This window comes from Doryrhamphus excisus, linkage group LG21 (assembly GCF_037039965.1).
Source record: "Doryrhamphus excisus strain RoL-2023G ecotype Guam linkage group LG21, RoL_Dexc_Guam_v1.1, whole genome shotgun sequence".
NCBI classification, from domain to species: Eukaryota; Metazoa; Chordata; class Actinopteri; order Syngnathiformes; family Syngnathidae; genus Doryrhamphus; species Doryrhamphus excisus.
Genome location: NC_136377.1, coordinates 1,507,532 through 1,523,110, shown reverse-complemented (window position 1 = coordinate 1,523,110; position 15,579 = coordinate 1,507,532). Strand labels below are relative to the sequence as shown.

Below are 15,579 nucleotides of genomic sequence, written 5' to 3'. Positions count from 1 at the left end.
ACTCAGTGGTATTATTTTATTATGTGTTATAGTATTATATTATTATTATTATTATTATATTATTGACCAGTCCAGGGTGTACCCCGCCTCTCACCCGAAGACAGCTGGGATAGGCTCCAGCACACCATGCGGCCCTCGTGAGGATAAGCAGTAGAAAATGAATGAATGAATGAATAACAAAAATTTTATTTTTATTCTAATTATATTATATTATATTATAATAATATTATAATTATATTATAATTTTTTATATTTAATATTTATATATTTTATTCTTTTATATATAATATAATTATATAATATAATATTATATAATATTATAATATTATAATTATATTCATTCATTTTCTACCGCTTATCCTCACGAGGGTTGCGGGGGTTGCTGGAGCCTATCCCAGCTGTCTTCGGGACCATTCACATTCATTATTGTTATAATTATATTATTATAGTATAGTATTATGGTATTATTTCTCCTATGTACAGTACATGCATTCCCGCTCATGTGTCTCATTGCCATGGAAACAGCCCCGTCACCAAATAGCTGCCGGCAATGATGTCCGCACTCTACCTGCTCACACTAAAAGTGAGGAGCGAATGATGATTGGGGCGTGGAGGTCATTCTGTGGGGGGGGGGGGGGGGTCGGGGGGGCTGTCAGTAAAGGATCAAATGGAAGACGTATCAGCACAAGTGGTGATGGAGTCTTCCGTCCTCTCTGTGTTCATGTTGCCGGCCAGCCCACTAATGCACATACTAACCCCACTCCTGACTGTGGAGCTGCAGGCCACTTCTATTTTTAGATCTCTCCGCTATGCACCGGGCCTCCAGCATGTCGTGGAGTTCCACTGGGCGGATAACGCGTGTGGATTCTTTTTATTCCGCCTCCGAATTCATGGTATTGCAAGCCAAAGGGCTGTTATATTATCTCGGTGATAACTGTGTGTGTATGTTATATCCGGGGTCAAATGGTCTCAACCTGGCACCCCCCCCCCCCAAAAAAAAAAAAAAACATAAATGTGGACTTTGTGCTCTCCAGGGGAAATAACATCCAAAGCATGTCAGCGTTTCCTGTGAGTCACGGCTTCCTTGCAGTTAAACGCAGACATGAATGATTCATGTTCGGTTCTCATCAAACCGGCAGCACTCGAGCTTTTCTAGCAGGGCGGGGCCCAAGAATGGTTATTTAATATGATGATATTGTACTCCATAGATATCTACTTCTATTCATCTATTTCTGTTACTCCTCCAGAGGTAAGGCAATGATGCTGACCCCTGGTGGTGATGGTTTGTACTTTATAAGGAGTAGAGATGCCACTGGGATGCTGCTTTCAGGGACAGCCTGGTATTGACAAACGGGCCCCTGAAGACTGGGGTCAGGTTTGGTGCATCCAGAAGAATGCGTGTCCAGACAAGAAAAGGTGAGCGCTACCATCAGTCCCGTGTCTCGCCCACAGTAGAGCATCCAGAAATTATTCATGTGGGGGGGGGTTGCTTCTCAGCCAAAGGATGGGCTAAGAAGACAGCCATAAGTAAAGAATGGTACCAGAACATCCTCCAGAAGGAGCTCCTCCCAAGCAGTCAAGAACTGGTTAGTGACTTTTCCTAAGGCAAAAGTCATAACCAATTAGGGTTGGGTAACGGGGTCCTTAGTATTTCCATCATCCAGCCATTGTCTTCCGCTTGTGGGGTCGCAGGGACAGCAGTCCCCAGTCCCCGGTCCCCGGTCACCTCTTCCAGTTCCACAGGGAGGACACCAAGGCCTTCCCAGGCCAGCTGTGAGACATACCGTATTTTCTGGAGTATAAGTCGCACAAGGCCAAAAATGCATAATTAGGTAGAAAAAAACATACATAAGTCGCACTGGAGTATAAGTCGCACTAGGCCAAAAATGCATAATTGGGTCGAAAAAAGCATACATAAGTCGTATAAGGCCAAAAATGCATAATTGGGCAGAAAAAAAAATGTATAAGTCGCATAAGGCCAAAAATGCATAATTTGGTAGAAAAAAAAGCATGCATAAGTCGTACTGGAGTATAAGTCGCACAAGGCTAAAAATGCATAATTGGGTAGAAAAAAAGCATACATAAGTCGCACAATGCCAAAAATACATAATTAGGTAGAAAAAAACATTCATAAGTCGCACAAAGCCAAAAATGCATAAGTAGGTAGAAAAAAAACATACATAAGTCGCACTGGAGTATAAGTCGCACTAGGCCAAAAATGCATAATTGGGTTGAAAACAGCATACATAAGTCGCATAAGGCCAAAAATGCATAATTAGGTAGAAAAAAAGCATACATAAGTCGTACAAGGCCAAAAATGCATAATTAGGTAGAAAAAAAGCATACATAAGTCGCACAAAGCCAAAAATGCATAAGTAGGTAGAAAAAAAACATACATAAGTCGCACTGGAGTATAAGTCGCACTAGGCCAAAAATGCATAATTGGGTTGAAAAAAGCATACATAAGTCGCATAAGGCCAAAAATGCATAATTGGGCAGAAAAAAAAATATATAAGTCGCATAAGGCCAAAAATGCATAATTCGGTAGAGAAAGCATACATAAGTCGCACAAGGCTAAAAATGCATAATTGGGTAGAAAAAAAGCATACATAAGTCGCACAATGCCAAAAATACATAATTAGGTAGAAAAAAGCATTCATAAGTCGCACTGGAGTGTAAGTCGCACAAGGCCAAAAATGCATAAGTAGGTAGAAAAAAAAGCATACATAAGTCGTACAAGGCCAAAAATGCATAATTAGGTAGAAAAAAAGCATACATAAGTCGCACAAAGCCAAAAATGCATAAGTAGGTAGAAAAAAAACATACATAAGTCGCACTGGAGTATAAGACGCACAAGGCCAAAAATGCGGAGCGTGATGCTAATATACCGTATGGTTGAGTCACTCGGCTACGCCACGTGTGTGTACCGCAGACATCTGCTCTAAAAACAAACCACTTCCACATTACTGAGGTTCCTCCCAGTTGAGCAACAATGTCTTCATCTGTAGTCTCCACTCCTCCTTCAGCCATGCTCATTCTCAATGCTCATTTATATACCATTTATACCACACGGCCAGCCCCTAATAATAACCAATCACCATCACCATGGTAACACCTGATAAAAACACTGACAACCAACACTTGCGTCATTCTCAAAGCCACCATAGTTGTTTATTTGTACGCCATTTTCCCGTATGTCTAATTTAATGGAAGCTTCATGTCGACACGTCCCAAAGCGTCCCGAGCACGTTTCCTCCTGGCCAAGAACTTGCATGTCAACATGGTCGTGTCTGTAACAGATCAATTTATTGGTAACAATAACCCTTTTGGTATAGTGTTTCAGTTTCAGCAAATGGAATAAAGAAAACACATTCAAATAAAGTCTAGCTAACAATTGCCATAAAAAGAAATAAATAGAAAATAATAATATTAAGATCTAGTATTTACCATAACATCTACAGTATAAGTTCATCTAGAAATACATCACCAGCATGCACAATACTTGTACTATGGAGAATACTGGAGCAGTTGGCATCTCGAACACCGAAGAAGGGAAGAAAAGAAAGACTGTCGTAGGCGAGTGCGTCTCTTCCGGACCAAAACCGAACTGCAGATCAAGTCCACAAAGCCAACCTTCTCTCACCATTGCACGAGTGCTGCCCGTGGCGAGTACTTCACGTCTGTGCTTCCGTGCGCTCTTTCACTCGGTTTCACTCCGTCCTGAAGAGTACGAGTTCGGAAGCGTCGGCAATTGTGATTTCTGTGAATGCCCCCCCCCCCCCCCCCCCCCCCCGCACAGGTGGGGAGGGAATGGAGTGACGACAATACTGACACTACGGATTAGGTGTCCAAAAACGGTTAATTTATTTAGTAAAGCACATCAGCACATGGTAGGGACAAGCTGCACTAAAGTTTAACTTCATGGTCTATTTTTAGTAACAGTATGATCATGTGACTTTGGACGCACAAAGCGAAACAAAGAAAAAAAAACAAAACAAAAAAAAAACAAAAACACTTCATGTAATTCTCAACAACGGAGACGACCTGCTTTGCACTCCGACTAAAGATGCCACGTCGATACGCATGTGGGTGGACGCCCCCCGCCCCCTCACCCGCCCCCCCCGCTCGCTAAGCAAGGCCGCGACGTTCAAGCTTACTCGAATTTTCACAAACTCAAAACTCGTGGCTGCGACGCCTCCGTTTCGTTTGCGCCGCGATGACGCGCGTCTTTTTTTTTTTTTTACGTTGCTTGGCTCCAATGGCGCCCCCGCCCCCCAGCTTGCACCCTTCTTAACGCCATTCTAGCAAATGCTGCAGAGGCTACCATAACTTGAGTTGACACCTCCTAACTTGGGTTATCGCCCCCCCCCCTTCACGATTTCAACCGATTTCACGTTGAATGTGTGTAAAAATAAATAAAAGCAGCCGTGTTCGTACCTTGGGTAAATGGGCTGCCGCCCCCCCTCCCCGGCCCCCCTCCCGCCATTTAGCTTAATTTCTAAGTTTTTCGCTAGGATTCGATTTCGTCATTTGTGAGCGCGACGGTTTGTGTTGTTTTGGCAGAATGCGGTTGCAGACTTTTTTTTTTTTTTCTTTTCTTTCGTTTCTTTTTTTGTGTTTTTTTTTTTTAGTTGTTGCCCTCGCCGCCCTCGTCGTCCTGCTGGTCGCTCGTCCACAGCGTCAAGTTGTCTCGTAGCAGCTGCATGATGAGGGTGGAGTCTTTGTAGGAGTCCTCGTTGAGGGTGTCCAGCTCGGCGATGGCGTCGTCGAAGGCGGTCTTGGCCAGGTGGCACGCCTGCTCGGGGGCGTTCTGGATCTCGTAGTAGAAGACGGAGTAGTTGAGCGCCAGGCCCAGGCGGATGGGGTGGGTGGGCTGCATGTGCTCCTTGCTGATCTCGTGCGCCTCGCTGTAGGACTTCTCGGAGGACTCCACCACGGCGGAGCGCTTCTCGCCGGTGGCCACCTCGGCCAGGTAGCGGTAGTAGTCGCCCTTCATCTTCAGGTAGAAGACTTTGCTCTCGTGCTGCGTCTCGTTGCAGTTCTTGATCAGGAAGTTGTCCAGGAGGTTGAGCACGTCCTGGCACACGGCCTCCAGCTCCTTCTCGATCTTTTCCCGGTAGGCGCGCACCATTTCGATTTTCTTCTCGTTGCCGTCGGCCGACGTCTTCTGCTCGATGCTGGAGATGACGCGCCAGGAGGAACGCCTCGCCCCCACCACGTTCTTGTAGGCGACGGAGAGAAGGTTCCTCTCCTCGTTGGACAGCGCCTCGTTCAGCTCCGTGACCTGAGACGCAGAGCAAAATACACGCAGGGGTTTAGTCGACCATTGATGCTCCGACAAAGACGCAGACGCCCTAAGACACGCCCCCCCCCCCGGCACAATGACATCATCCTCTTTCGTGAATGCTGATTTGCTGTCATTGTCGCTCAAAGCTTGTTTTGTTGTCTTTTGACAGTCCGCTGTCTGTCTAAAAGGGATTTAATCCTTTTTACCCCCCCCCCCCGGGACTCTGCAGCAGGGGCGTCCTTACAGGCCTTTTCACAGTGGAAAGCCTGTTGTTGCTTTCTTTTTCAGTTCAATTCCATGAGCAGAAGCGGGAGGGCCCCCGGCCCCCAGCCCCCGGCCCCCAGCCCCCGGCCCAGCCCTTTCACAATGTCTGTAGTGAAAACCAGCCGTCCGACCATCCGTGTTCCGTATCGCGTGTCCTCATTAGGGTCACGGGTGAGCTGGAGCCTATCCCAGCCGACTCTGGATTGGATCGCGGGGCACAGTTTTTGTGTCACACCCCCCCCGGGGGTCGCATACTTGCCTTTTTTTAAGACATGCAAGAGTCAAAAAGTACCAAAAAATATGAAAATTGTATGATTTGATGCGGACTCGGCGTTGGATCTCACAGTGAGGTTACCTGCGGAAGACGGGAGAAAGCGGGGAGGAGACGCTAATCTGCTGGCGCAAGCTCCTGTTTCCATGGCAACGACAAAATTTTATCAGTTCTAATCTCCAGTGGAAAGGATGCTGACACGGCTATTGGTGTGGACAAAGCTGCGGCAGTGTGGGTGGGAATCCCTGCAAATAAACCAGTTCCTATCTCACGCTTTTCAGCCCCCCCCCCCCCCCCCTTTTTTTTTATTTATTAATTTTTTTCAAGGGACACCAGACACTGCATGTTAAAAGAAACAATCTGGAAAGCTAAAAGAACCTGATTTTTTTATGTGTATATGTATACCGATTAATCGATTATCCAATTAATCAACAACTATTTTGGTATTCCAAAATATCGTTTTTGGATTTTAGCCTCTCAAATGTGAATATTTTTCACAAAAATTTTCAAAAAAAAGACGTTTTCTGAGTTTGATTCATATTGATCGTCTAGGGCAGGGGTCTCAAACACGCGGCCCGCGGGCCAAATGTGGCCCGCAGGACACTGCTTTGAGGCCCCCGCCTTGATATGAAAGTTTAATGTTTGATATGGATGCTGTATGGTATCATGTACCCAGAAAAAATTATTACGTTTGATTCATGTTCATGTTAAAGGTTAAATAACTGTTAATAGTTATCCTCCCTATCCGTGTGGAAGTGGTAAGTTTTTGGCTATTTAAGTTTAAAGGAAATAACTTTAAGGCTACCGTTTAGGTCGCTAGCTCTCTAGTTTGCGAGTTAGCATGTGTCTCAAGACCCTGCAGTTGCGCAATATGTTGTAAATAAAAAGAGTATAAATGTGACTATAGTCGTGTTTTGTCATGTCTACAGGGCTCTAATAATGCTTTGTTTATTTTAATCTGAAAAAAATCATTTGTCTACCCACCAACTATATGTGCTTTCTTAAGTTTTTATTATTTGCCCTTTTGTTATTATTATTATATTTATTTATTTATTACTGATTGATTGATTTTCTTTATTCTTGATTTGTTTATTTATTTTTCATCTTATTTTGTGCACAAAAATAAAAATTAAGATATTTGAGAACAGTGGAATGTTTTATCAGAGCTTTTATTGTAGAAAATGAAGTGGCCCCCAGGTAAACCCCTGGTCTGGGGCCTAAACAAAAACTGTAATCCCTCGTTTATCACGGTTAATTGGTTTCCAGACCCGACCGTGATAAGTGAAATTCTGTATCGTAGGATTCCTTATTTGTCAGTGGAATATTTTTGTACTTAAAAGCATAGATAACCTCTTCATGACCTTCTAAATACAGTTGTTAGCATTATTAGAGCCCTCTAGTCATGACATAACACCCCTATAATCACATTTACGCTCGTATTACCCAAAATAGTAGACTTAATAATACAAAAGGACATGTAACAACATGGATGCATGTGTTAGCATTGACACCGTACTTCCTGTGGCGGCTATTGTCTCGTTACTGACATCTAGTGACCAGTGTGGAACACTACTGTAATGTCAATGGGAACAACGCATTTCGCCTTCCGTGGAATGTCTGCAGGGAATTTGTCGAAATGAGAAGTACCCACGCGATCAACGCCATGTTTGTTTACAAGTTAGCTCGGAACTCGAGTGCTTCTCCGCAGGATGCTAATTTTCTCGGCGCCATAAATAAACTGCCCTCTGTAACTGTAACTGTAACTGTACGGAAGGAGAGAATACGATAAAGCGACAGTAGTTGCGTAATGAGCTCGCTTACAAGCGCACAGGAAAGTCACCCTCCTCGCCGTAGCTCGTGATCACGTGATCATCCGTGTAGCGAAGGAACCCGACGGACGGCCAATTACAACCAAACGAACAAGAACGAGAAGGCTCAGGAAAAACAACCGCGGCCAGCTTCGTGTCTGAGCTAGAAAGCCCTGACGGAAGCCGGCGGTGCCACCGTATAACAATGGCGGTCTGTCTACCCCGTAATGCTCATCAATGGCGGCCGCGCTCGCTGTCTCTCTCTCTCTCGTGACTCATCCTTACACACCACGGCACTGGAACCTCCAAACGAGTGACGGCAATCGATAGCTTCCCATTTTGACAGCGCTCCCAGGTCGTTAATAACCACAGGAAACAGACAGGGAGGGGGTTGACAGGGGGGGGTGCTCGGAATTGAATGACCACGAGCTCACGTTTCATTTGCCGAGGTTACGATGCGTGCAACGATGACGTTACAGCCCCTTTTCATAGCACAGCAGCCCCCGTTTTCCATTCCGACCGCACGCTCCCTCGCTCGGCGAAGTCCTCAAGGCTCAACTGAGCTGATGTGACAAGCCCCCCCCCCCCGCTGACCCTCTTTTTCAGGCGGCGGAGCACAAAGGCGCAGTGGCCCACCTGACGTCACTGGCGGCGTGAATAGACATTGTCGCTTGCTTTTCACCGCAAAAGCGCGACTAAGTGGGGGGGGGGGGGATTGAGGCGGCGTATAAAGTTACGGCGATGGCACTTGGACTTCTTTGTTTCCGCGTGTGACGACATTTCCTACTCGTGCGGTCGCTGGGGATATCGGAAACTCAGATTTGTCGCGAGCTGGTGGACGGGAAGCAAATATGGAAATGGAGCAGTACTGTAAGACGGTGGAAGGACGGTAGTTACCGTAAAACAGCCATGATGGTCCAATAAATACCATTAGTGCTGAATCCAAAGTCCACTCCACCCTCTGGTCGCCCTTCTGGGGTGGGGGTCACACTCACAAGATTCTGTTCATAGTTTTTATGGACAGAATTTCTACATCATCTCTGCTATCCACAGATGAAGTGGTCCTGATGGCCTCATCAGGATGAGACCTTCAGTGTCTAGGATTAGACTCTGAGGCCATGGATCTCGGTCAGAAAAGGGTTGGGGGGTGATGTCTTGGAGTCCAGTTGGAGGGGTTTGAGTACCTCGGGTACTGTAGTAATGCGGTCGCTGTAGCGGAGGACCGTCACGGTGAAAAAAAAGCTGAGCCAGGAGCCAAAGATTCGATATGATGGATGTTCCCACCTTCACTTATGGTCAGAAGTTTTGGGTCGTGACCAAAAGAACAAGATGGCCGATACAAGCCGCCGAAAGGTGGCTGGACTCGTGCTAAGTCAGGGTGAGGCGCTCGATTATCTGGGACGAACTCAGCGTGGGGGCGTTGCTCCTTCACATCGAGAGGAGCCAACTGAGGTGGCTTAGGATCTAGTCTGGATGGGGTGTTCAGGGTGTTCAAGACCAGCCAGGAGGAGGCCCTGGACTAATGAAACTGGACTAATTCAACACGTCTTATTTTGCCAAGTGTCCTGTTCAGCCATGCATGCGTATATGGTAATGGTAATGGTAATGGTAATGGTAATGGTAATGGTTTAATTTCATTTGAACATGCATCAGATTACAATTGAATGCATCCCATAATCAGTTCCCAGTTCCACATGTCCAAAAGGAGAAGGAAGAAGCAAAGCTTATTAAATCCTACCCCTCCATCTGGTACTTTTACAATCACTAACTGTTACATTTGTTCACTTCCTGCTTTCTTAATATAATTTAAGTATTTTTTTTATTTTATAAATTTTAATTTAAATTTTACACTTTTTTTTATATTTTTACACTTTACACTTTGTACAATATGTTCTTGCCGTATAACTGTTACATTTGTTCACTTCCTGCTTTCCTAATATAATTTAAGTATTTTTTTATTTTAGAATTTTTTTTTTAAATTTTACACTTTTTTATATTTTTACACTTTACACTTTTTAAAATATTTTTACACTTTACACTTTTTAAAATATTTTTGCACTTTATACTTTGTATAATATGTTCTTGCCGTATAACTGTTTATTCCTTCTAAAATAATATCTCATGCGAGTCGAATCTTTACAGTAAATATGGCAATTACCATATTTTGTCATACAATCTATTAAACGATGACATTTACGATAAGTTTAGACATTCGGGATGCTACGGTTCAGTCCGTTCTTCACATGATCCTTCATAATTCAGGTGCGGGACAATCCGTTGTCGAAAAATGTTGTCAAACATCTCCTGGCCCCAATGTCAAGGTGCAGTGCTGCGAATATTAAGGATATATTATTAGGTATATTGGGTATATTCAGACTATTAATATTAGGTAAAGAAACTAAAATAATCGACAGGCTCTTACTGTTCCACTTGCACCTTCCTAGAAAGAAACCCCCTTAAACCGGGGGGGGGGGGTTTAGAGGATTACAGGTTTAAACAGGAATGATGAAAGCGGAATTTTACAAAACTTCCACGATGAGAACATTTTCAAAGGCTTGTGGTTTGGATGTGGCCAAAGCGAGACATCTTTTTGATATAGCTTGAATTAAAAACAATAAAAAAAATGTTCATTTAAAAAGCTAAGCTGACGAAATGTCCGCACCTGAGGTTTCTATTTGCCACTTTGAGATGCTGCCCACCTGCCTCAGTGCCTGCTAATTAATTAGCATGCCAGCAGCGTCCTGAGAGTATCCGCATGTCATCTCACGCCAGTGCTCTTTAGGGTGTGCACGTTGCCAAAAGAACCGGTTTTGAAGTGCGGTTCAAATGCTGCACATTGCTGCAAAAATACAAGTATGGATGGAAACCATCATGGCTCTTTGTGACTCACTCGGTTCTTTTGGGAACGTCCTGAAATGTCTGGGAATACTGATCATACCCATCTGAGGTCTGTTGGTGTGTATTGGATGTACTATGTATGTACTATGGATGTACTATGTATGTACTATGTATGTATGTAGGATGTATCTGACTTCATTGGAGCTACCGGTTTACTATGTCCAACAACTACGGTAATATTCCGACATTAGGAAACGATCGGATCATTTGCATCAGTATGCCTGTACAGTCTACTGCAGGGGTCTCAAACTCAATTTACTTGGGGGCCACTGGAGCTAGGGTCTGGGTGAGACTGGGCCCCATCGGGTTTTCCCAAAAAAACCAAAAAAACGCATTTATTAAAAACAGAAAAATGAATAAACTTGGCTTCGGTTTTGATTTTCTACAAGAAAAGCTCTGATAAAAAATTCCACTGTTTTTATTTTTCTACACAAAATAAGATGAAAAATAAATAAACAAATCAAGAATAAAGAAAATCAATCAATCAGTAATAAATAAATAAATATAATAATAATAATAATAAAACGGCAAATAATAAAAACTTAAGAAAGCACATATAGTTGGTGGGTAGACAAATGATTTTTTCAGATTAAAATGAACAAAGCATTATTAGAGCCCTGTAGACATGACAAAACACGACTATAGTCACATTTATACTCTTTTTATTTACAACATATTGCGCAACTGCAGGGTCTTGAGACACATGCTAACTCGCAAACTAGAGAGCTAGCGACCTAAACGGTAGCCTTCAAGTTATTTCCTTTCAACTTAAATAGCCAAAAACTTTACCACTTCCACACGGATAGGGAGGATAACTATTAACAGTTATTTAACCTTTAACATGAACATGAATCAAACGTAATAATTTTTTCTGGGTACATGATACCATACAGCATCCATATCAAACTTGCACGGGCCGCACTAACATGAAACTTTCATATCAAGGCGGGGGCCTCAAACTAGTGTCCTGCGGGCCGCATTTGGCCCGCGGGCCGCGTGTTTGAGACCCCTGGTCTACTGCAAACGTATCAAATGAGAACTGCAGTTTTATGTGTTTCAAGTATGATGGTACTGACCAATGGCCACGGCCGCCTTGCTGCTGTCTGGCCTGTTAATGATTCCTCAGCTTGTTTGTTTAGTCGCCCTGTTTCATTCAAAGTGTCTGCTCTTGCGACGGTGCCTGTTTCCCAGTTCGATATCGTTGGGCGGAGGAGTGGGTCGAACATCTGCCTCACAGTGGAGGTCTGGGTTTGAATCCCGGTTGAAATAATCTCTGGAATTGGCATTTTCTGTCAGAAACACACGTTCGGCTTATTGAGCCTGGAAATTACTCATAGTTTGTGGCAATTTGAAAGAGTCAATATATTATATAATAATAATATATATAAAATAATAAATAAATAAAATAATATATATAAAATAATAAATAAATAAAATAATATATATAAAATAATAAATAAATAAAATAATATATATTTTAAAAAGCCTCATAAAATCAACAATAATGCTAATTTAGCCACCTGTAGGTTTGCGTTGACAGTCACATATGCTGATATTCTTGTGGCACACATCAGAAAATTGTATCAGTATCAGGACATAACCAAATTCAGGTATCAGGGATCAGATCAGGAAAAAAAAATCACCCAATCGTCATCATTATTGGAGCCCTCCAGACATAAAATAACACCCCTAGAGTCACCTTCATGCTCGTTATTACCCAATATAGTACACATAAATAAAGGCTCATGCTCGTGTGTGTGTGTGTTGCTGTAACTGTGTGACGGCGCTCTGGGAGCCAAGTGGGGCGACAGACAGGAAGTGACATCAGGGGTTTAGCGTTGCGCTTGAACTTGTCTTGGGTTACAAGCGCAGCAATAGCTTATGTTAAGGATTAATGGGCTTGCTGTGAGATCAAAAAATAAATAAATAAAATAAAAGAAGAAGAAAGAGTGCAAGTATTTCGGCTAAGGCAGTTTGTGGAGGACTTGCTGCGACATCTGTTCTGTGGAACGCGCGTGGGTGGCAGGTATGGTGGAACATTGCCGTGAGCCGCTTCACTGACACTTTAAAAAAAAAAAAAAATCAGAACTTTTGCCCATTTCGATGACAAGCTTTATCCAAGTCTCGCACAGTAAACCCCGCCTTCAATGACGTATAGGTTGGATACGTATACAGTGTTCCCTCGTTTATGGCGGGGATAGGTTCCCAAAATAGATGGACTTCCTTTATTGTCATTGCATAATAACACAGCAGTGAAATTACCAACAAAATGTTGTTGCCTGGCTCCCGTATAATAATAAATAACAATAATAATAATAATAGGGGGCGGCACGGTGGTCTAGTGGTTAGCGTGCAGACCTCACAGCTAGGAAACCCGAGTTCAATTCCACCCTCGGCCATCTCTGTGTGGAGTTTGCATGTTCTCCCCGTGCATGCGTGGGTTTTCTCCGGGTACTCCGGTTTCCTCCCACATTCCAAAAAAAACATGCTAGGTTAATTAGCCACTCCAAATTGTCCATAGGTATGAATGTGAGTGTGAATGGTTGTTTGTCTATATGTGCCCTGTGATTGGCTGGCCACCAGTCCAGGGTGTACCCCGCCTCTCGCTTGAAGACAGCTGGGATAGGCTCCAGCAACCCCCGCGAGGAAAAGCGGTAAATGAATGAATGAATAATAATGACTCGCAATAAGTGATTGACAGTTGTCTACAGCCAAACAGGACACAGAACCAAAACCCGTTCATTAAAAAAATAAAAAATAAAAAATCGAGTGAACCAGACCGCAGTATATGGATACATATCGGATTTATACCGAAATACAAAAAAAATCTGAATTGCACCGTTTACACTGACATGAAAAAAATCCAACACAGGTCACATGATCGTAAATGACCTGCAGTGTGAACGTAGCCACATGATTGGCCGCCAACCAGTCCGGGCGTACCCAAGGCTCACTGGGGTGACACCTCACTTGGGATGAGGATGGCTGGGTATGTTTCACCTTTTCCAATTTCCCACTTTTTCCCACCGCACAATTCCAATAGTGATGTTATCCGTTACACGGAATTCTGTCCGCCTATCAGCAAATGACTAGTTTGCTAAGTTGCTAATGGAGCATAACAACAGTAGCTGTGACAATATGTCAGTCAGGGATGGTGCACTAATGGCCGGGGCCTGCGTGGCATCCTCGTCGGCGGATGCTGCGGCACGCCTCTCCCGTGCTCGGATGGCTGCGAGCCCGGCGGTGCGTGGATGCGGATGCGGATGCAAGGACCGTTTGCTGCAATATGACAATTAAGAGAGCTTCCCGGAAAGTTGCGTGTCCTCCTCCTCCTCCTTCTCCTCCTCCTCCTACACCCGCCTCTACTAAACAGGCGCATATCTTGCGCACGCCATCTGCGCCAAATCGATCGATGACGAGCAACCTTGAGCCAACATTGCTCTTCCTAATGCGTCAAACGCGTCGAGTGTTTCCACACCAGAAAAAATAAGTGCTAATTCACAGCCAATCAATGCTAATTCAATATCGCGTAAAACGGAACCGGGGGGCCCGCAGACCACAGTGGTGCCACCCAACTCCGCTAAATCAGCAACTCTGTACTGTTCCATGACCTGTGACGGTAAAACATTCCGTTATATGCGCCTTCATCTTATCACTATCGGGTGGCTCGGTGCTGCGTTCACGACTACGCGCGCACACACCGTAAAAAAGGGAGACCAGTGAAAGGCACCGCCCCAAGATCAAGCGGTCCGCATTCTCACCACCAGCAGCACTATTAATACTCTAAATGGGTGGTTGGAGCCCAAATGAGACAAAAGTAACGGTCCGTTCTCTCCGGTAGCGTTCCCGTAAGAACACGGGAATTACGGGCTTTGTAACGCCGCTCCAGATGACGTTGTCCAAACCGGAACATAACCGCATTCTACGTCGCTTACAGGTGTATCGTCATTCAAACGGACGTCTTTAATTATAACTTTCATACACCAAAATCACGGTTGTTGTTCTGATGAGGTTAAAAACCCACACCTTGCGTACTTAGCACGCAGATTCTTGTCTTTCCTGGCTTGCACTCTCGCACGCAAACGCATCTTTTTTTTTTTTTTTTTTACGTCTGCGGGAACGCATTCAAATGACAAATGAAGCAAACCATCAAAAAAAGGTCATTGCCAAGCCAAGCCAAGCCAAGCCAAGCCGGGCTACTTACCGACTTCATGGCTGCTGCCATATCGTCATATCTCTCAGCCTGCTCGGCCAGCCTGGCCTTCTGCACCAGTTGCTCGCGGTCCACCATGTTGGATATTGAGCGTGTTAATAATCGTCAGGAACCGGACGTCGTCGGCCTCAAATGTATGACTGTGTACGCCTTTAACGGAGAGCAACGGTCCTCTCGCCGCAGCTGCTGCCTGCTGTCTGTGGGCCTGCGGACGCGGGACACCCCTCCCCCTCGGAGCGCTTTCCTCCGCGGCTCGTCACCGCCCAGCTAGGCGTGTCGTGGTGAGGTCATGTAACGAACCTGGTAGCCACCCCAGCCCGTGTACTGCATTAGAGCCAAGGGTGGGCAATACTCGGGATACTAGGATACTGATTTGTTTTGATTTGATCATACAGGACTGTGATGGTAGATGAAACATATTTTTAGAATATATAAATACAGCAAAATAAGAAAATGGAACCGCCTACCATTGTGGTAGGTTGGGGATGCAGTCCAGAGCTTCTGGCCCAGGTCTGCAGTCTCCTGCCCCGCCTAGCTGCCCGGTGTCTGGCCTTCTAGTTTCCAACTATTTCAACTTCTTTCTTCTTACAATTATGACTTTTTTCCCCATAATTTAGATTTTATTCCTATAAAGTTTTTTCTTCTATAAAGATTTTTCAATCATTCATTCATTTTCTGACGCTTATCCTCACAAGGGTCGCGGGGGGTGCTGGAGCCTATCCCAGCTGTCTTCGGGCGAGAGGCGGGGTACACCAGCCAGCCAATCACAGGGCACATACGTATAGACAAACAACCATTCACACTCACATTCATACCTATGGACAATTTGGAGTGGCTA

At 44.4% G+C, this 15,579-nt stretch overlaps 1 protein-coding gene across 1 annotated transcript; it reads right to left on the bottom strand.

Annotated features, from left to right (window-relative positions):
* Positions 1–3,287: 3,287 nt before the first annotated feature.
* ywhag1 (3-monooxygenase/tryptophan 5-monooxygenase activation protein, gamma polypeptide 1) lies at positions 3,288–14,976 on the bottom strand. Its single transcript, XM_058087787.2, has 2 exons — positions 14,733–14,976; positions 3,288–5,284 (listed from the first exon to the last, which is right to left on the bottom strand). Exons 1-2 carry the CDS (start codon positions 14,817–14,819, stop codon positions 4,628–4,630), a joined length of 744 nt encoding a protein of 247 aa, XP_057943770.1. The 5' UTR covers positions 14,820–14,976; the 3' UTR covers positions 3,288–4,627.
* Positions 14,977–15,579: the final 603 nt, after the last annotated feature.

Bases quoted from the DNA above. Each gene is read 5' to 3' on its own strand.
- ywhag1 (XM_058087787.2), bottom strand. From the start codon at position 14,819: ATGGTGGACCGCGAGCAACTGGTGCAGAAGGCCAGGCTGGCCGAGCAG. The intron at 5,285-14,732 runs GTAAGTAGCCCG...TCTGCGTCTCAG, and splicing joins TGGCAGCAGCCATGAAGTCG to GTCACGGAGCTGAACGAGGC.